This window comes from Gobio gobio, assembly GCF_949357685.1.
Source record: "Gobio gobio genome assembly, chromosome: 7".
Classification (NCBI taxonomy): Eukaryota; Metazoa; Chordata; class Actinopteri; order Cypriniformes; family Gobionidae; genus Gobio; species Gobio gobio.
In genome coordinates, this window is record NC_137103.1 from 31,223,100 (window position 1) to 31,246,007 (window position 22,908).

At 36.8% G+C, this 22,908-nt stretch overlaps 2 protein-coding genes across 3 annotated transcripts; one reads left to right on the forward strand and one right to left on the reverse strand.

Annotated features, from left to right (window-relative positions):
• The first annotated feature begins 852 nt into the window (after positions 1 to 852).
• On the forward strand, positions 853 to 21,571 carry cyp27a3 (cytochrome P450 family 27 subfamily A member 3). Of its 2 annotated transcripts, none has more exons than XR_013816920.1 (10): positions 853 to 1,172; positions 2,276 to 2,466; positions 3,265 to 3,464; positions 6,091 to 6,288; positions 6,786 to 6,949; positions 7,148 to 7,314; positions 7,741 to 7,822; positions 7,910 to 8,113; positions 9,795 to 10,119; positions 11,438 to 12,474. XR_013816920.1 is itself a non-coding variant. In XM_079822233.1 (10 exons), exons 1-10 carry the CDS (start codon positions 945 to 947, stop codon positions 21,471 to 21,473), a joined length of 1,551 nt encoding a protein of 516 aa, XP_079678359.1. In that variant the 5' UTR covers positions 905 to 944; the 3' UTR covers positions 21,474 to 21,571. The 2 variants fall into 2 exon arrangements, 1 of the variants encoding a protein (XP_079678359.1); XM_079822233.1 differs by lacking the exon at positions 11,438 to 12,474 and adding an exon at positions 21,467 to 21,571 and having other exon boundaries at positions 905 to 1,172; positions 9,795 to 9,904.
• On the reverse strand, positions 12,142 to 21,768 carry rnd3b (Rho family GTPase 3b). Its single transcript, XM_079822234.1, has 5 exons — positions 21,380 to 21,768; positions 21,148 to 21,235; positions 17,030 to 17,139; positions 13,796 to 13,924; positions 12,142 to 13,441 (listed from the first exon to the last, which is right to left on the reverse strand). The coding sequence occupies exons 1-5, from the start codon at positions 21,485 to 21,487 to the stop codon at positions 13,199 to 13,201; spliced, it is 678 nt and encodes a 225-aa protein (XP_079678360.1). The 5' UTR covers positions 21,488 to 21,768; the 3' UTR covers positions 12,142 to 13,198.
• Between the last annotated feature and the right edge of the window lie 1,140 nt (positions 21,769 to 22,908).

Consider the following 22,908-nt stretch of genomic DNA (forward strand, 5'->3'; position numbering starts at 1 on the left):
CCATGGCTACTTGATATTAGTTGTCACTATCATGAAGATTTCCATAGCTTTATTCCAAAAGATTGTCATATGTTCATTATAGCATTTATAAAACCAGGTAAAATATTTCCACGTTTCATTTGTATGAGTTTATCATTTGTACATTTTGTACACTGATTTTGCATCATGTGATTGGCAAAGAAATTGTCTGGGATTTTTAGATAATTTGACTTGCATTTAAAAGGTATTTTTTTTGTAGCAGCAACAAAAATGGTTACTGCTCATAACATATGAACAATGTTTTTTTTCAACACAGTAAGATCCAGTCTGGCCATGGTGACAATTTGATAGACAAAGCTGTAATACAATATTTGTATTCAGCAAGGATGCGTTAAATTGATTAAAAGTGACAGTAAAAACTTTTACATTGTTGCAACTTTTCAGCTTTGCCGTCACAGGAATAGATACAATTTTATTATTTAATAAAATAGAAAACTGTTACGTTATTTTGCAATATTAGTGATTTCCTGTAATTTTGATTAAATGAATGCAACCTGGATTATGGTGAGCATAAGAGACTTCTTTCAAAAGCATTATAAACCAGCTCCAAACTTTTGAAAGGTAGGCTACTGTACATTCCCGTGAAATTACAGTAACACTCGGCAAGCTTCTTACATTGTTGTTTTTGATTTATAATTGTAGCCGTTTTTTGTATCAGTATTTTGTCGGAAACAATTGTTACCGTGGAGGTAAGTTTTTAAGGATAGTAGCCTAATGGAGCGAGGCTTTTACAGAATCTCAGCACGAAGCCGTTAATAACGATGACAAGCGAGTTTACTCAAGTTCATGCGCAGGGGAAGAGCTGCTTCTGGCACAGACTCAGACTGCCATTACAGGGCAAACTGCTGCTGTCGTAGGACTGCTGTAACGTTACATCCACTGTGCTGTGGACTGCGAGATTAGATATGTTTTCCAATTCCTTGATTAGAACTGGACTATTTTTATGTAAGCAGGACAACAGTGGAATAAGATGCTTGACGTCGGTATTCCTTCGCGCTGGGACTCGGACAACCAGTACACTGATTGGTGGTGATAAACAAAAAACCATGGACGACTTGGATGGTCCTAGCTTTCTGACATCATTATACTGGCTTTTTGGAAAAGGTTATTTTCAAACGACACATCAAATGCAGGTAAAGGTTCATAAGTGTGTTTGGTTCGGTGTTGGACTGACATATTTGTTCGTATCATGTTTTATTTTACTACTTTTAATCAATGAGATTGGATTTTCCCTGAAAATATGCCCACAATCCGCGAACAGGCGCCGCCCGCTGACCCAGGAATATAGATTTTTGTCCTCTGTAGTAGAACATTATATTTTGGTGTATTTCTCTGACAGCATATACGTCACCGTTTTAAAGTTTACAGATGTCCGAGATACGGAGGTTTCACCATGACAACTCCTTGGTCTTTAACAATGACTGACATTAAGTTAGATTTATCATTTAAATCTGACTCATTTTTTAATTGTTTGTAATAAATCAACATCTTAGGAAAATGTTATTGGGTTTCTAATCAAAACTGTTGCAAAACAGAGCATTCATTTCATACATAGACAGGACTTAAAGTATGTTTTTCAGGCATTTTGCGAGACACAAGTCGATAGGGAGTGAAATTATCTATCAGTAGCCTATTCCTATGACATGTTGCCAATTATTATTCCCATTAGGCTACACTTCTTTTTTTCATTACATGTTGCTCCAAGAACATATTAATATGCAAAATAGATACAGTGTAGACACATTTTATTAAATGGGACTTCCCATTTTACCCACATATTGCTTAAAGTAAAATTGTACATCAATTCATTCCTTTATATCTTTCATAACATAGTTGAGAATCATCTTTATACAAAGTTTAGTTAAAGAATGAAACCTAACAATTGATTGGTGAATGAAAAAAAACAAAAAACATTGTTTTTGACTATATATGCCATGTCAGGCTTTTTGATTTTTTTGTAGTAGTAGTCCTGGTGTCTACTACAGAGGACATAGCGTAACATGAATAAAATATATATTTTTTCATTTGTTTATTATGCTCTAAAGTCTAAACAATGTAATGACATGAAAAAATACTAAATTCAAAAAGCAATTTTTCTGGGTCTCAGGAGGATGAAAACAAAGACGAAAAGATACTTAATACCTTTTATGCTTTATTTCTTTTTCCATGTTGGTTCTTGTGAGGTTAAAATGTTTTACTGAATGTTTATTTACTTTAAAATTTGTAATTAATGCAGATAGAGCACAGCAAAATCTATGGCCCTCTTTGGAAGTCCAAATATGGACCATTGGTTATTGTTAATGTGGCCAGTGCAGACCTCATAGAACAGGTTCTGCGGCAAGAGGGTCGCCATCCCATCCGCACTGACATGCCCCACTGGAGAGGCTACCGGAAACTCCGGAATCATGCCTATGGACCCCTCACAGAGTAAGTAACACTGGAGACCCAGTTTTGGCACAAACATTCATCTGTCACTTGCGTTCATTGAACAGATCATTTACAGCCATAATGCTGTCAGCTATGCTACAAATCATTAAAAAAAAAACACCTGCAGATGTTATGAAGCCACACATATAGTGTGCATGTCAGAACATGTATTGAATAGCTAGCAGCTTGCAATTGAAAGTAAGTAATGTACAAAATGGTCTGGTAAGTTGTATGCTTCATAAACCCATTTTAGGGAGGGAAATAGGGAATTGTTTTTGAGATATTACAGGAAGCAATGAAATTGCAGTGAAAACGTTAAAAGTTGCCCTCTGCAAAGAAGGACAATAGAAGCAATCAAATGTTGCAAGTGTAAGCAGGAAAACTGGTTTTGAGGAACCCAACCGCCACAATTAGAGGGATACTCTTAAAAATCTTGAATATTAACATCCATGTAACCTTTCCATTACACACAAGGTTCTTTTTAGTGTAAGAAGATTCTTTAGATTATTAAAATGTTCTTTACACTAAGAAAATAATGGTTATTTTAGGAACTGTTCACTGAACGGTTCTTTGGGGAACCTAAAATGAACCTAAAAATCTGCTTTTGGAACCTTTATCTTTAAGAATGGACACTGCTTGAATTTAATCAAAAATACCTCATCATCAATATTCTTATTATTTAAAAAAATTAAAAATTAAATCGGCTAAGTTAGCAAGCTATTGTGCAAATAAGAATGTGACAGTCATTATGCATACAGATTTGGCAGTACTCATAATGTATTTGTTGTCCTGTTACAGAATGGGAGTGGAGTGGCAGCGCATCAGAAGCATACTGAATCCTCGCATGCTGAAGCCCAAACACGTGTCCTCCTACACTAATGCCATTAATGCCGTGGTGAGCGACTTTATTGAGAAGGTGGCTAAGCTTAAGACAACAAAAGGCAATGACGTTATGGTGCATGACCTGGCAGGAGAATTGTACAAGTTCGCCTTTGAAGGTAAATAACACTGGGTAATTTCAAGGTCAAGATAATTGGGCTGTGCCATAGAGCCGTTTCCAGGCATTCAAATTAGCAGAGTTTTAATGAATTGCTGATTTACAAGAGTGAATCAAGTGAGTCCAAAGGGTCAATGCCACACATTAGATAACAAAGGCCTCTGATTATCCTATAAAGAGCACTTAAAGGTGCACTGTGTAGTATTTATGAGGATCTGTTGACAGAAATGCAATATAATATACATAACTATGTTTTCAGTGGTGTATAAAGACCTTACATAATGTACCGTTATGTTTTTATTACCTTACCATTTCTATCTACATATACTGCGGGTCCCCTTACAGTGAAATCGCCATTTTGCGTCGTCATGTTTCTGTAGTAGTCCTAAACGGACCAACATCTCTACAGAGCGTTTGTCCTGTGTTGGCCCCCGTAGCTTCTCTATTACCCCCTTTCCACCAGAATGAACCGGGTGCTAGTTCAGAGCCAGTGCTAGTGCCAGTTCGGAGTTGGTTCGACTGAAGAGCCTTCTAAGAACCGGTTTGCCTTTCCACATGGTAGAGAGCCAGCGAGGCAGCGGGAAACACAAACACAGAAACACACTCAGCTCGTTCGAGATGCATCAGCGCTGCGCAGACCGATCCGCGTATGATATCAAAGTACCGCAAGAGCGATTAAAAAGCATAAGGAGTCGTAGGCTCTCGTTGTACTTTGATGTCATTTGGCGATCAGTCTGCACAGCGGCGATGCATCTCGACAAGCCTTCCATCAACAATGGCGAACGTTGCGTTACTATTGATCCTAATGGCTTTACGATCCTACATCGGCATCAAAACACAGCGAATCCAATGCATTCGTGCAGCTCACCGTGATTTGTATAGACAGAGATTACAATCGAGCCGCTATTAGCTGCTAAATGGCGGTCACAAGTTTGAGTTTGTTTTGTTGGTCACGATAATCCCGTCCCCAGCCCCTGACGCAAGCGGTTCTTACTTCTAGACCAGCAATGTTTTGGTGCTACTTAAGAACCACTTTTTCTGGTTCAGAGCTGGTGCTTTGGGTGTGGAAAGACAGAGAACCGATTTGAACCTAGGCTCTGGCTCCGAACCAGCACTGCCTTGGTGGAAAAGGGGTATATGTGCTCAGAAAGGGAGGGTTGAGTGTTGGGTGATTGCAATTCACAACCTCACCGCTAGATGGCACTAAAAGTTACACACTGCACCTTTAATTTCTCTTCCTTTCAAATAGATAAATGCCAAAAGAATACCTGGAAAGCTATTGTGCTCTATTACATCTTGGGCTTAAGGATAAACTCAAATACTAGTATTGTTTCAGATTCATTGTTTTGTAGTACTTTGTTATATATTATATATACACTCACCTAAAGGATTATTAGGAACACCTGTTCAATTTCTCATTAATGCAATTATCTAATCAACCAATCACATGGCAGTTGCTTCAATGCATTTAGGGGTGTGGTCCTGGTCAAGACAATCTCCTGAACTCCAAACTGAATGTCAGAATGGGAAAGAAAGGTGATTTAAGCAATTTTGAGCGTGGCATGGTTGTTGGTGCCAGACGGGCCGGTCTGACTATTTCACAATCTGCTCAGTTACTGGGATTTTCACGCACAACCATTTCTAGGGTTTACAAAGAATGGTGTGAAAAGGGAAAAACATCCAGTGTCAAAAAAACAAATGCATTGTTGATGCTAGAGGTCAGAGGAGAATGGGCCGACTGATTCAAGCTGATAGAAGAGAAACTTTGACTGAAATAACCACTCGTTACAACCGAGGTATGCAGCAAAGCATTTGTGAAGCCACAACATGCACAACCTTGAGGCGGATGGGGTACAACAGCAGAAGACCCCACCGGGTACCACTCATCTCCACTACAAATAGGAAAAAGGCTACAATTTGCTCGAGCTCACCAAAATTGGACAGTTGAAGACTGGAAAAATGTTGCCTGGTCTGATGAGTCTCGATTTCTGTTGAGACATTCAGATGGTAGAGTCAGAATTTGGCGTAAACAGAATGAGAACATGGATCCATCATGCCTTGTTACCACTGTGCAGGCTGGTGGTGGTGGTGTAATGGTGTGGGGGATGTTTTCTTGGCACACTTTAGGCCCCTTAGTGCCAATTGGGCAGCGTTTAAATGCCACGGCCTACCTGAGCATTGTTTCTGACCATGTCCATCCCTTTATGACCACATTAATACCCATCCTCTGATGGCTACTTCCAGCAGGATAATGCACCATGTCACAAAGCTCGAATCATTTCAAATTGGTTTCTTGAACATGACAATGAGTTCACTGTACTAAAATGGCCCCCACAGTCACCAGATCTCAAACCAATAGAGCATCTTTGGGATGTGGTGGAACGGGAGCTTCGTGCCCTGGATGTGCATCCCACAAATCTCCATCAACTGCAAGATGCTATACTAAAGAATGCTTTCAGCACCTTGTTGAATCAATGCCACATAGAATTAAGGCAGTTCTGAAGGCGAAAGGGGGTCAAACACAGTATTAGTATGGTGTTCCTAATAATCCTTTAGGTGAGTGTATATATTTGGTGACAAGCATTGTGTCCATAAAACTAATATTGTTATTCTCTTTCCTTGATAAGGAATATGCTCAGTGTTATTTGAAACTCGTATGGGGTGTCTGAATGATGTGGTTCCTGAGGAAACACAGAAGTTTATCTTCTCTGTGGGGGAAATGTTCCGTCTTTCTCCCATCGTGATCCTGTTTCCCAAATCTCTCTGGCCCTACATGCCTTTTTGGAAGCATTTTGTGGCTGTTTGGGACCATTTGTTCAAAGTTGGTTAGTCTATTTTTATTATTGTCATGTTTAAAAAAAATACTAAAATGTATAATAAAATTATTATTATTGATAAAAAATTTTTATTGCCATGTACTTTATATATACACTACTGTTCAAAAGTTTGAGGTTGGTATTTTTTTAATTTTGATAAATTAATACTATTTTTTAGCAGAGATGACTGGAGTAATGATTCTGAAAATCCAGCTTTGTCATCACAAGAATAAATTACAATTTTAAAATATAATAAAATAGAGAACCAGTTATTTATATAAAATAAGTATATATATTTCACAATATTACTGTTTTGCCTGTACTTTTATAGATCAAATAAACAAAGTCTTGGTGAGCATAAAAGACGTCTTTCAAAAACATAAAAAAAATCTTACCAACTCCAAACTTTTGAATGATGTAGAGCACCTATATTCAAACTATAGTAATGAGTTGTCATCATCAGGTAACAGCATGGCAGTCCTTAAATATGCTATTTTTTTGCACAGCGGAAGAACTGGTGCAGAAGAAGATGACAGAGATTCAGGAAATGGTGAAACATGGGCAGCCAGTGGAGGGCGAGTATCTCACACACCTCCTGATCAGTGAACAGATGTCCTTCACTGAGGTTTTAGGAAGCATTACAGAGCTTCTGCTGGCCGGAGTCGACACTGTAAGTATCTTCACTCTTTACAGAGGCAATTGACAGCAAACGTTTTTACTGTGTTTGTGTGTAGTTTAATTTTATATACTATATGTTATATGTTGTCACAATATGCAACATTTGATTTAAAACTAAAAGAACAAATAAGTGTTGCTAGTATTTTTTAAGTGTTTTAAATTGAGAATTTTTGATGTGTGCTCCATTCAGACTTCAAACACTATTTCCTGGGCGCTGTATCACCTGGCGCGGGAACCAGAGATCCAGCAGAAACTGCATGAGGAGGTGATCAGCGTCTGCCCTGGTGACAAGGTGCCCTGCAGTGATGACATCACCAGGATGCCATTGTTAAAGGCCATCGTTAGAGAGACTCTTCGGTACAGAATATACCATATCTCTCCATTATACTGTTATAAACATATTTAATAAGAACAAAAAGGGCTGTCTAATATTCTAGTTCAACATCAGAGAGAAAACAGGCCCTGTGTCTGAATATGTGCCTACCTCCATGCTATACATAGTGAGTGAAAATCAGTATGTGCTCATTTCAATGGACTCTTTACTATCCCATAAGGTCACAGGAGAGTAATGAATGGCATTTGTGAATGGCAGTGAGGCAACATGACAATGACAACATGTCGGATGTAGTACATCCGAATTTCTTTCATACTATGCACATTCATGCAATACATATTTTTTTTTTACGTTCTTTAAGCAAGTCAAACCAAATGTAGTATCTATACAGTATGCGATTTCAGGTGTTGTGTTAGCCTGCTAAATTAATCCTCCAAACATGTTCTCAGTTTATATCCAGTGGTTCCTGGGAATGCTCGCGTCATTGCTGATAATGAAATAGTGGTTGGTGGCCATCTGTTCCCTAAAAACGTACGCTGAACTGCAAACATCCATTCCATAAACATACCTGTTAATAGATGTTCCAAACTAATCAGCGCTGTGTATTCTGTTTTCCAGACTCTGTTCCACCTGTGCCACTTTGCTGTGTCCAATGATGAGACGGTGTTCCCCGATCCTTCTGCTTTTCTCCCTCAGCGATGGATCCGGGGGGAGAAGCAGTTAAACCAGCACCCCTTTGGGTCTGTGCCGTTTGGCTTCGGCATTCGAGCATGCCTGGGCCGCAGAGTGGCTGAACTGGAGATGTACCTCCTCTTGTCCCGGGTAAGAACGCATATCAGTCAGCACAGTCACTGTCAGCACCATTGCATAGCTTTGCAGATGTTTGTGTAATTATATTAGAATAATTTTTTGTTTTGTTTCACCGTCATATGCAGATGACTCAAACTGATGGACTAATCACATTTTTGCCATTACCCAGCTAACAGGGAACATTCTCAGAACTTTGGCTAACATTCTGGACAAGGTTCTTTCAAAGTTATGAATAAACGGTCTTCTAGTAACATTAAAGCCACAATATGTAATTTCTCGTCGCTTATTTAAAACAAAGGCGTAAAAGCTTTTATTATGCTGCAGACGACTGCTACCGCTTCTTCCATACACAGCGCTGTTTTATCATATATTAGATACATTATTTGAGTGTGTTGAAAGTTATGTTATAATGCTTCTCTGTGCGTTCGCTCAGCGGCTAATATGTGACACTTGTTGCACACTGCAGTGAGCTAGATCGATATTAGGCATGGTAAAACACAATACTCGTGGTGAATCAAGAAAACAAGATTTAAACAAAAAGACTGTGCTGAGCTAAATATCGATCATTAGTTTTCTGTCGATGAATTTATCCAAACAGTTGCTCACCTGTCTAATAAAACACATAATAGCCTCTTTGGTATTTCCATGGTTTCTACGAAATAAAACCTAAAATCGAGGGTAACGCGGGTATGATGTCATTGATAGGCGATGCACGGACATGGTCCATGTCCTGGTTAAAATTGCTTTTACATTTGAGATAATATAAGCACACAAGTCAACAAAATATATAACATTGTTCTAGAGGTTTTGGATATTTCAATCAAAGAATCTAAAAAAACATTTGTTCAGTTATCTGGTCTTTAATAATGTCATACATTGTTTTGTCTGCACTGTAAAAAATTAAAAATGGAAAATATACTGGTCATTTTCTGCCAGTACATTATCCAGTAATTTTACGGAAATTTCCGTTAACCCTTAAAACACAAACTAATGCAATGTGTAATTCAAAATACAGGTAAAACACCTGTAAAAAACCAATACGAAAAATTCCTTCATATTTATGCAGTACATTATGCCCTATTTTTAGACTTTTTTTACAGTGTGAAATGTTTTAGTTGGACGTTCGTCTATCATTAAATGTTACTACTTGTTTTAGAATGTTTCAAAAGTTTTTTCTCAAAATGTTTACAGAATGATTGCATGACTAAGAAAAAAAGCTTTTAAAACATTTAAAAAACTAGACATTCAGAAATAACATTTGATAGGAACTTCATTTAATGGGAACATTAGCAAACCATTCTTAGAACATATTTTTTGTTAGCTGGGTATATACAGTGAGTCTGAGGCCACATTTTAAATAAAATTGAACAGAAATGTTGATGATTTTAAAACTTGTAAAACAATTAAATGCACTTAAGTACACAATGTACATGTGAATTCCATGAATTGTGAACCCATCCATGTCACCATTGATTGCCCTGACCCAGTTTATCTGATCATGTAGTGTGTTAGTTTTAGATCTTTGACTGGTCTACAGTCCTTCACCTTTGATCCAACCTTCTCTACTATTACAGAGATAATACTGCTTGTCAATGAATAACTTGGATTCATGTTTTGAGTGTTTGGCCTGTGATAGACATTAACTTCAAGAAATTATACATATGCTTTTATTTTTATTACGATTTTTTTGCAGTTAATTAAACATTATGAAGTGCGCCCAGACCCATCAGGAAAGACTGTACAGCCGATCACACGAACTCTGCTGGTCCCTGCCACATCTATGGACCTTCAGTTTATTGACAGGTAAAAAGCAAGAGGAACCAGTCAAAGAAAAATGCTTCTGTATAAGTAACTGTGCACTTCTCAAAGCAATGCGCTTCTAGATGATGTTGTTTACATATTTGATATGACACGTGTAATTGCAAAATATAACTACAATAAGTAGTGCTGACTAAATTACATGGCTTTACTGTTGCCTTTTTAGGACTTTTTATTTATAATAAACAAATCATTTTACTGTTATAAAAGCTGGTAACACTTTACAATAAGGTCTCATTTGTTAACATTAGTGAGTCGCTTTGGTACATTTCTTAATATTTAAAAAGCAATAAGTGCATTTCTCAAAACAATTTGTACAAGCAGCACTACACAATGGATTATCTGCAAAAGCCTGGCTATAACATGCTCAAAATCCTTAGTTCATCTCTCAAAAGTGAGTATTTATTACGTCAATGACAATATCATTGCCACCAGAATGATTAGCCCTTGTGTCATTTTTCACAAACAAGACTGAAAAATTCACAAGGCTGCACTTTATCTGTATGGCATACCGGTATACATTTCAACAGTATGAATTTACACATTACTCTACGTGTACTCTATAATGATTGCAAGAGACTGGACAGGATTCAGTTACACTTTTGCTGTTGGTCTGTCATATAAATTATAGTACAATATCATTGAGATATAAAGAAAAAGAAAAGACTATATACAGAGACCAGATATAATTTTTTACTAGTGGGTGCAGGACACTATAGTTAATTTATTTAAGTGAGGATAGCAAAATAAAGTAAACTGTGACATATTATACCCAAAAATTCTTCATACACAGTGGGCTACCAGTAAAATTGATAAACATGTGGAACCAAAATTATTCAGACACTTTGACCTGACCAAGTTTTTTTTCTTTAATTGCTAATGCGACCTTTTACACCACAGACTGAACAAAATGAAGCATTGCTTGGTCATTGGTTGACCTAAATTGGTATTATTGTGTACTTAAATTTAACAGCTAACAGCTGATTGGTTGATTGTAATCCATTTCATACCTTTCTATCAAAGTTATCTGACATTATCAAAATGAATTTGTTCTGACAACAGTTTAACTCTGAGTTCTTGTCATATTTTATTACCATTTTCGAAACTATAGCGAATAAACTGTGATGATGTGAGAAAATTTTGATTTGACTGTATATATAGTCTTGTCTTTTTAGAAAACTGGTTGATTTTTCCCTTTTAGAGAACTGGTTGATCATTGGTTGACCTAGCCCTTTATATATTTTAATCTAATAGAATTGTATGGAAAATATACTTGATGCATTATGACAACTACTTAACCATTTAGCATTTAATGACTTGTGCAAGGAATCTAATGAGGGGTAAGACTATTCAACAGAGAACCAGTATAATATATTTTGTTCAACATGACAAAAGCAATTGATAATGAAGGAAACAACAGACAATTGTTCAAAATCAATTGCATGAATGCACCAAAGCATTGGCAATTAGTTCAAAAGAATGAGAACTAATGTTATCTAATGAAATCTTATTGTAAAGTGTTACCTAAATACTTATGTACTGTAAATGTAATATAATTTTTGACATTACAATGTATAAAGTTTTGTTTTAATAGAATTGCATGTGGATAAATTTGTCAGATGTGAGGGGTTTTTAGATATTTTACAAATAATGTCAACTTAATTTTTTTGTGAATGCACCTTAATTTTTGAAATTATATTTTTTTATATTTAGAGGAAAATATCACAGTTTAACATATCTGATTATAGATTACATTGTCCTTGCTGGTAATAATAATATTCATATTAAACACATGTTGCAACACCTGTCTACTGTTTGCATGAAATCCTCTCACTATTAGTGAGCTTAGATACAGTATAAAAGGAAACTCCACTGATGCCACCATGTGGTTGAGAATTGTAAATGCCAGAAACTGAAAAGATTCCATCTTACATATTTTTGTAAAAAAATGTCCATCATTTCCAGAGATGATGAAGTTAATGGCATGAAAGATCAAAAGGAATGTGTCAGTGAATTTTAATTCTATGATAATGATTTTTAACATGCTTTACTTTTTTTTTCTATCCCAACATAAAAATAAATTGACCATAAAACACATTGTTGTTGATGATGAACAATCATCATCCAGTTGCATATAGATGATTTGCCTTTTGACATCTCACCTGGATGCATTTGAGGGTTAGATTCCAGTGTACTTCAAAAAAAAAATTACAAGGATTTTTAGCATACAGTATTTTAATGTTTTTCCCCAAATTTCCAAATATGCCCAGCAGATGGTAGTGTTGGACTTAATGTGCTAGAATGAAACACTCATTCTTTCAAATAAATGTTGTTCCAAACCTTTTTTGTTCTATTTTAATGTAACCCATGTTTCCTGCTTTAAAAAGACCTACATTCATACAGACACTTTTTATATATTTATTTTGTATCTTTTGTGTTTTTATTGTGTGTGCAGGCGGTTTTAGGGAAGATCCATAATGCTAAAATCCACATGACTGCACCCATTTTGTAAACTTTTGTAATTTTGCTTCACTTGTGTAATTCTCGTCTCTTAGAAAATACAAAATTGTTTAAAAAAAAAAAGCTGAATAATCTAGAGACATTCAACAACACTGGTAGTCATGATATAAAATATCATGATGGTTCTTTTAAAGAAAGAGTACAGGCAAACATTAAAATCTGCATATATATGTAAAGGATTTTAGAAACGTTTTTAGTGTTTGGAATGTGTTTGCATATAAAGACAAGTTAACTACAGCTGTTTGCAACAGTTATACTTAATTTATTGACTCGTTAATATCTCATATAGAAAAAAAAAACTACTTACAATGTATATCTGTGACATTATTTGACACTTTTTGCTGCAGTAGATCTAACGGGACAGGACTGAGGTTAGCAGCACTGACCACCATGTTAATCCAACAAGTTAGTTACGTCCATAAACTGGGGTACATTGCAATGAAATATTATGACACAACAAAATCCAGAGGAAATACTTCTTTGGACAGCTTCTACAAAGTTTTAAGTGCTCATTTGGCAATACATAGGAACAGATGTTTTCCCTGCTTTAGGTTTTTTTATGATGGCTAAAATGTTCTGAGGAAATAGAGGAGAATAGAATGCATCATCATTAATACATGTTGCTCACTCCGTTCACTGGTAGATATTGTGAATACTAGTGAAGTGCAAAATATCTCCCTTCAGATCATGTCCCGTTAATTTCCCCACTGGATTTCTTGATAAGAGACGGAATGCATGCAGGTGAAATGGCTTCTGAAATCACATGATTGTGCAGGTTTTTGTCTTGGTCTTGTGTAGACATGACACTGAGTCCAGCTCAGGCCTAGATACGTGTGAGGTCCTCTTGGTGGCTCTGCTGGACTTCATGCGCTTCACATTCTTGTTGCTTTTACTGATGCAGGCCAATGTGGCTATGTGAAAAATGTCCCTCACGCTGTTCTCAGACTGCTGCGCTGAGCACTCGATGTAAGGGGCCGAGATCTGCTTGGCCATGTTTGAACCCTAAAAGACACAAGAAATCAAAAAAATCTAATCCAGGGGTCTTCAACAGGGCCTAGAACATGCATTTTAAAAATACAATATAAAGTTAATTTCAAAGCTAAAGTTTAACCAAATGTTTTATTGTCAATATTTCTATGTTTCAAGTGTATTGTGGGCCTCAATAATGATTATTTGAATGGCTTTGCAAGCATCATAACAAAGTATGTAAAAACATTAATATGTAACTGTATCCATGTTATTATAGCCCAGGGTGAAACATGCAACATGTTTCACTATAGCTTTTGAAATTGTATGTTAACTTACATCTGTTCTTTTTTATTATAGCTATAACATTTTAGTTTTTTTAAAACCCACCTGGTCATACGATGAAGGAATGTCATTGGACAGCTGCACAAATGTGGCCAGATCTGCACGTAGGTCTGACTTGCATCCAACCAAAAGTACTTTAGTATTGGGACAGAACTCCTCAATTTCCCCTTTCCACTAAAGGATTTAAAAACATGGTGTTAGTCTGATGACAAACATAAATCATATATATTTAAATATATATATTTTTTAAATTATATATATATATATATATATATATATATATATATATATATATATATATATATATATATATATATATATATATATATATATATATATATATATATATATATATATATATATAACAGTATGTGTGTTACTAAAACTATTAAAAGAGGGTTTTTTAAAATAAAACTGGAACAAAATAAAACTAAATATAAATATTAAATGAAAAACCTAAATGCAACTAACTTAAATAAAATATTTATTACTAAAATGCTAAATGCTAAATATCTTTTTTTAATATTCTCAAATTAAAATAAAAACAAAATAATATATATGAAATGATTAAAAAAATACATTCATTATTTTAATATTCATTGTAATATGATTAATATATCATAATGCCAGTAAAACTACCAAATCTAAGATTAGAAAAACGTAGAAAACGAAGCTTTATAGTTATCGTTCTTGGTGTGAACGGGCCTTAAAGGGATAGTTCACCCAAAAATGTTATCATTTACCAAACTGTCATCATTTACTCACCCTCATGATCAGATTTACTCACCCCTAAACCTGTATGAGTTTATTGTTTCTGCTGAACACAAAAGAAGATATTTTGAAGAATGTTTGTAACCAAGCAGATAGAGCAACCACTGACTACCATAGTAGGAAAAAAAATACTATGGTAGTCAATAGTTGCTCTATCTGCTTGGTTACAAACATTCTTCTAAATATCTTCTTTTGTGTTCAGCAGAACAAAAAAACTCATACAGGTTTGGAACAACTTGAGGGTGAGTAAATGATGACAGAATTTTCATTTTTGGGTGAACTATCCCTTTAATACAGGATTCAGTTGTTTATTTTGAAAATGAGAGTGTAATTGGCCCCACAAATTCCTTTCCACATTGTTTATATAACATCCAGCGATTCTCGACCATGTTTGTTATCCCAGGACCCCTAAAAATCTGTGATTGCATGATAGCTCTTCATGACTCCATGACATGACCAGTTAAAACCCTTTAGTTTTAAAGGGGTGGTAAAACACATTCTTTTGAAGGCTTGACTGTGTTTGTGGGGTGCACTGTAACATGTGTTCATGCTTCGTTTAAAAAAAAAAATCATTATTTTTCATATATTTGACCTTTATTCTACACTGCTCTGTCCCTCCTTGTAAAACGGTCTGATGGTTTCCGGGTTGTATGAAGCCAGTCCCTCAAAAATACGCAATGGGCTCTGATTGGTTAGCTGGCCCAGTGTGTTGTGATTCGCTAACCGCAGTGCACGTCGGAAACGTCACGCCCCTTCCCTTCACCGGTAGACTGTGCTTTGGTCAGTATTAGAAACGATGGCGTCAATAAAACCACACCAATCTGAGCCCGAATCAGACCCAGAACATTTTAGTGAAGATGATTGAGCAGAACCTGTTCAGTCCTCAAGAGTAAAGACTGCGGATCTATAGTGATCGCTACTGAATGGCACTGTTACTTTTGTATTTTTAGAACGATTATAGCCACATATCTGTCGCAAGAACTATTAACCCAAAACAATAAACACTGGCTTTACTAGTAAGTTAGCCAAATCACACACAGAACCATGTTTAGCATGCCTGTAGATAAACAATACATAAAAGCTCTAATCAAAGAATCATTTACACTAATGCCAAGTTCGCTGTTGAGATTTTAACGTTAGTGTTTGTAACGATAGGTGTTCGTCGGATAACGTTAAGTATGAATGAGCATTTAACAGACTGGTTTGCAGAACAGTGTTGTCATCGGTTTACTTCCTTGCTACAACCTATTACAGGAAAACACATCGATGAAAAATAAATCAGACTTACAGGTTGTGGCCCGTAAACAGCTTCTGTTTGTAAATCCAGCTTTCAGGTCAAGCCGTTGTGCATATCCTGTATTGAACTTGCGAACATTGTGAAAGTTTTCCTCCGTGAAATGTGCTGCGGGAGGGAGCCCCGCGCGCGTCGTGCATTCACACACTGGCAGTGTTTGTCTCACGCAGCTGACGTTGTGCAAATCCGGTGTTGAACTCGCGAACATTGTGAAAGTTTCCCTCCGTGAGATGTGCTACAGGAGCCCCGCACGCGCCTGTTCCCCGCTGTCTCATACACACGTGCATATAACATGCTGTATGTTAAACGCTCTGCAACGCACCCCTGTCCCTATGAAGGCTGAACAAAGCAAGTGCCCCAGACCTGCAATCCGGATGAAAATAACAGCGTTTCCTCGGCATCGCGGCAACAACACTCCAGGCTAACTATACCACAACAGCGCAGCGATACAAAATGGCCTCACCCCCCCTTATTTAATATTCTCGGAGGAGGGGTTTATGTAAATATTGAGCCTGTTGATGTCACCAACCCTGGAGGAATGTCTGTAGTCGCCTACTGGCCGTTTGCTGTAGTTCTTAGAAATGGATTTCTTTAAAAGCAAATATCTCCCTTTGCTTTAAACTTTGAACGTTGTAACTTTGCAGATGTTGTTTATGCTAAAGCAGCAACATTACACGCTAGCTAAAGTTAGAATAGTGAAATCGTGGTTTACCACCCCTTTAAGCATCATCCCTGACATGGTGACATGGGCATTTGTCTAGAGTGTAATGCTCTCTATAGTTCACCTAGAATCACCCGATGAGATCAGTGTAGAGTTGCACAGATCACCTTGCTTAGAGAGACTATAGTCAGTGAGAACACCAATGGAGACCGAAGTGGCTAATTCTTGCTCCCTCAAAACCTCTTGTCTCCCAATGACATCAGGGGTTACAAGGCATTCTGCGGCACAAAGGCTCTATGATTCTGAGACCCAACGTAAACAAGCTCTTATTGGTTGTCGTTCTCCCCCTCATGTGATAGTCAAAGGATCAAAGCCCTCCCACACATTCCCTCTCTCATTCATTGGACTCTTCTCTCAGATGTCTAGACTTTTGTTCTCATCGCCACAAAGACATGCAGGGTTTGTGAGAATATCCCAAAAACAGGTCAGGAGAGCTTCAACGATTTATAAACATTCCGCATCGGTGAAAAAAATGTCTTGAAAATCAGCGTACCTTGCTCAGCACATTCTCCAGAGTCTGCGGTCGACCGATATCAAAACAGATGAGAACTGCATCAGCGTCCGGATAAGAGAGGGGGCGCACGTTGTCATAGTACTGAGACCCTGCAAATAGACACAAAAACACTGTACGAATAAATAAATTATTACTTATTATAATATAAATCAATAATCTGAACAATAATCTGACAATGGAAAATAATCAATAATCTGACAAAGTGCAATGGAAAAACTGATAAGTTAAACAATGAACACAGCATGTTAGCATCATAGTTATGCAACTGAATTGTTTTAAAATGGTATATTGCTATTAGATTTATTATATATGAAACCGCAATGAAATGGTTTAACAGTACACAAATGAGTGTTATTTTAGTATTACTAATATACTATTATAGTATTTGTTATTTTGAATTAGTGCAATGTATTGTCGCTTTTATAAATATTTTTATTTAGCTTTATTAAAAAAAAATTATTAAAGTAATTTTCATTTAGATGCCCAATACAACATTTCTAATTTTTGTTTGAACTTTTCAAAGTTTTATTCCCCCCTGTGACACAATACAGTGTGTCAGAAACCATGCACATCTGTCCTGAAAAAACATAGAGGAGTAGCTTACTATTTCTTTTCTTTTATTTATATTAATTTATAGCATGCAGTTTATGTCACATGTCTGTCTTGTCCAGTGTAGCACATGTGGTGTTTTTGTCTATTCTAGCCATGTGCTTGTCTTTGTCATGTTTGTTCTTACGTCATGTCTCTGGTCTATTGTCAACCCCGTCCATCTTATGGGATGATTTTAGACTCAAAATGATTCATAAATGCACACACAATTATCCATGAACTTGATAAATGTTGCAGACATGTTTTACTATCCACAAACAAATGCCTTTTAACTTGTGTGTGCAAAATACAGAATTACATGAATGTGTAGCGATTTGTACAAATAGAGACATAGTTGTAAATACAAAACTTCGATTTTGTATTAATGTAAGTCAGAATTTGTGCTTTCAACGGGTAAGATGTGCATTTGTGGATCCGGTGACGCGCATGCATTTATTGACTCGTTTGTGATTCGATCGTATTTGATTCATTTGGATTTTGAGACTTTCATGTCATCGGTTTGGCCTTGCACGATCCACACACACAGCTGTCTAAGAAAACCTGCTGCCACTAGATGGCAGTATTCTGCCAAAACAGACAACGGCTCTTGAGCGTTATTCTGCCTATAAGACGCTTTATGTGTCCTCGTTATAAAGACGAGGAAAACGCTTAACAGGCAAGCATTAAAAAGGTATTAATAACGAATAGGCTACTTTGTATAGGCAAGCAGATTAAATCAGGTTATGAACACAACATTGTTCATCAAAACATTTTTCTCCCATAGAAAACCATTATAAAATGCTTATTATGCAATATAGCGCATGTTCAATAAAGTGTATAGCCTACTTTTAATATCACCATTTTTAACAACATCTAGGAAACCCGTTATAAAGTAAAACGTAATGGGCTCATCTGCTACTCTCCTATTCTTTATTAGTGAGGTATGTACAGAATTTGTTCTTTTAATATCCCCGTCTGTAAGCCACGTTAAGCGTGCAGGAAAATGCTTTAAACGTGTAATTATAAACACATTTATATTCTGGGCTCATCTGCCTTTTTGTTTTTGCACATGCTTTATTAATAAGAGTTTGGTCTTGCACGGTCTTCTTAATGCGTTTTTTCAAATTAAGCGTTTAAGAATATTCCCGAGGAAACAATGTGAAACTTAGTGTGTTTTGGGTTCATATTTTTATACTTGTAATTATCGCTGTCTTAATGCATTAATGCATCCTCATCATGTACATAGTAAGCGTTTTCTCCCATGAAGTCTATTATAAAAGAAAACGTTTAATGTGGCTTCCTGCAGTAAAACGGTGATATTAAAAGTAGGCTATACACTTTATTGAACATGCGCTATATTGCATATAAAGCATTTTATAATGGTTTTCTATGGGAGAAAAATGTTGTGATGAACAATGTTGTGTTCATAACCTGATTTAATCTGCTTGCTATACAAAGTTATTATAAACGTTATTAATACCTTTTTAATGCAAGCCTACTGTTAAGTGTTTTCCTCGTCTTTATATCGAGGACACATAAAGCGTAAAGCAGAATAACGCTAACGGTGCCGTTGTCTGTTTTGGCAGAATACTGCCATCTAGTGGCAGCAGGTTTTCTTAGACAGCTGTGTGTGTGGATCGTGCAAGGCCAAACCGACGAAATGAAAGTCTCAAAATCCAAATGAATCAAATCGGATCGACTCACAAACGAGTCAATAAATGCATGCGCGTCACCGGATCCACAAATGCACATCTTACTCGTTGCACGCACAAATTCTGACATACATTAATACAAAATTGAAGTTTTGTATTCACAACTATGTCTCTATTTGTACAAATCGCTGCACGTTCATGTAATTCTGTATTTTGCACACAGAAGTTAAAAGGCATTTGTTTGTGGATATTAAAACATGTCTGCAACATTTATCAAGTTCATGGATAATTGTGTGTGCATTTATTAATCATTTTGAGTCTAAAATCATCCCATACATCTTTTCTCATTTTTCGTTAATTTGCCCCACCTGTTCTCCCTCATTTCCTGCTTGATTTGTCACCCTTTATTATCTCATTGTGTGTTAAGTCCTGTGCTGGTTTGTCATCATTGGTATGTCTTATGTCCTCTGTTTCCTGCCGTGTTCTGTTCCTGCTCCTTGTGTTTAGTTTATTCCAAGTTTGGTTTTCCCCCTCGTGGGTGTTTTTTTTTTTTTTTTTGAGTTTGTTTTATTATTTTTATTTAATAAAAGAACAATTTTCCTGCATTTTGAGTCCTCACTCCATTCATTTCTCCATACCGATTCCGTGACAGTTTATATAGAAAAAACTCCCCATAAACTACAAACACTGTAACTACTGTCATTTAAACAGTAAATTCAATTCAAATAATTAAAAGTCAAAAGCAAATAATTCTCTGTCCATTTATTTATTCAGTGTCACTGTAAGTAAAATCTTCTTAGGACATTCTGAACATGTTGGGCTGGTTGATTTTCTATGGGGGTCCCTGTGCAAGTCACTGTCCCTCATAGCAAGACAGCACATGTACCCATGATTCAAGCCTAGCAAATTAGGTTACAGTGCTATTCTGGGAGGTGAGTGTTGAATCTGCTCTAGAAAGTTTGTAGGGCTTGAAATGAGTTCAAACCTCAGATCATTAGCCATCATTACTGAAATATTTAAAGGTCTCATTTTGAAATGTCTGTCCATGGCGAGCAGCTTCATGGGTTGCTCACAAAAACATAGATGAGGAAAGAAAAGATGATAACTGTCAGTTCAGCAGATATACTGTTTAAACAAACTTTTGCTATGAAATCTCATGCCATGATCACATACGTGTAGTTTATTTTGAGATAGTATTACCTAACATGAACAATATTCATCTGAGTCATTCTAGAAGTGTGGGAGACAAGAGTGAGTCTGCTGTGAGAACATCTGTGGTGAATTGGGCTAGTTTACAATTCTTCAGTTAAAACCAAACCGTTTTACAGCTTAATTCCATTGAAGAAACATTTTAAGTTCCACAACACTTTATATTTTTCCTTTCTTCAGAAAATGAATTCAGAATCTGACAATGCAACATGAAGAGCTTATTAAACTGAACTCTATAGATAACCCAAGATCTTGTAAAAAATAATAATAAAAAAAAACCTTAACCAAAGCGAAACCAAAACCTAAAAGTGTACGTTAATAAAAAATAAAAGTGGTCCATAGCACTCACTTTTCTTCTTCAACCTCATCATCACCATATTCAAGATTTATATTTATGCATTTCATCATAAATTATTTATCATATCAGTCTGACAAGAATATCTGTGGTTCTCGTCCAGTCTACAGTCCACCAAAAATAGGAGGAGGTTCATGGGGACATTTGAATATACATCACATTGACTGTCCCACAAAGCCCAAAACCTCAAAAACTGCATTTCAGCTTGAAGACCAATAGCTATGTGTGTGTGCGGAGTCACATGATAGAGGCTTGGATAAAAAAAAACATCAATTTGCTTTTCCTCCTCTTACCTGAAGTATCCCAAAGACTGAGCTCAACTCTCAATGTGTCCACCTCAAAACTGGCTGTGTAGTTCTCAAACACTGTAGGAACATAGTTCTGCGAGAGAAAGATCCAAAGTGTGATGTTTAACTGAACAAAATGACTAACTCATGGCTATAACGTTACATAAATGTTGCACTAAAATTACATAAAAAAAATCAAATTAACATTCATATTTAGTGGCGACTTTTCTCTACGAACCTCTGGAAAGGAGTCTTTGGCAAAAACATTTAACAAAGAGGTCTTCCCACACTGAGTGTCTCCGACCACAACTATTTTACATTTCAGATCGTGATGGTGATCCATCATGGACTAACAGAACCTCATCCCCATTCACCGTCGCTGAACATCAACCGGGTGACCTCGAGACTGCAGACTGTCCATGATGTTACAGTAAGAGAGAAAGATTCCAGTTCTCTGTTTAAAGTGTCTTAAGTTGTCTTCGGTGCTCCTCGGGTTGTGATAAAGTTGAGTTTGTAAAGCTGAACCTCTGTAAAAGGCGAGAGGCGCATCCTCTGTGCGCTGCGCTGAGAAATAAACCGCTTTGACCGTCTCGCTTTGGAGTCTGCGAAACATCCACATACTTGTGTGGTGAGCGCAGCGCGAGAACCCGCCCCTATATCATCAGCTCACATTCCAGCGCGCGAGGGCGCGCCGCGCGCTCCAACGCTCGACAGATACAAATGCCGCTAAAAAACAGGATTTTCTGCAGATATATGCCAAAAGCCTAAAGAAACACAGATGTAGCCTAGTCATATCCGTGAACTGGGATGTGATCAATTAAACAGTCTGTTAATATAAAACTGTTTTAACTAAGAACAGTTTTCACTTACAATGTCGTCTGTTATGCTCACAAAGGCTGCATTTATTTGGTCAAAAATAAAGTAAAAACAGTAGGCTAATATTGTAAACTAACAATAGCCTATATTTTAAAATATAGTGCATTGCTGTCTGAATCAGAATTTTCTGTAGCCATTAGGTACAGTTTCCAGTGTCATTATGATCCTTCAGAAATCATTAAAGGGTTAGTTCACCCAAAAATGAAGTGTCCTAAAAACTAAGACTTTATTAAAGGTCCCATGGCATGAAATTTTCATTTTATGAGGTTTTTCAACATTAATATGAGTTCCCCTAGCCTGAATATTGTCCCCAAGTGGATAGAAATGTTGATCGGTGTAAAACCGAGTTGTGGCTGTCTTTCTCTGCCTTTGAGAAAATGACAGGCCAGACTAGCCAATCCTGAAGTCTCCTGGTTTGACGTCCAAGCAGGCACGGTTTCCTCCCTTTCCTCCGCCCAGAGAATCTGGCACGCCCATGCAAACGCTCGTCGAGAGATCATTGCATCATTGCTTGTGAACGAGTGAACGCTGGCAGTTTCTCAGTGTTTGGATGTACAAATGAAAACAGAAGTCTTTTTTCAGTTCCTTCTGATCTGTGATCAGTGATTTCTGATGTGTAGCTAATTATTTATTATTCGTGCACACAATGCGGCTTCTCTCTCTCCAGACAGAACGGTGTTTTCGTGTTTTATATCTTGTGAGTCAGTGTTTTTGTACGTCCTCGTCGCGTCTATCGGTTCTAAAATGTGCATACAGTCATGAGTTTCTGCTCAACATCAGCAGAGATAAACCTCACACACGCCGAAGCTCGGCCTTCAACATCCCCGACCCACAGTACTGCATCTGGCCCACAGCGGAGGCACCAAACGCGGCGTGAGATTAAGCAGAAGG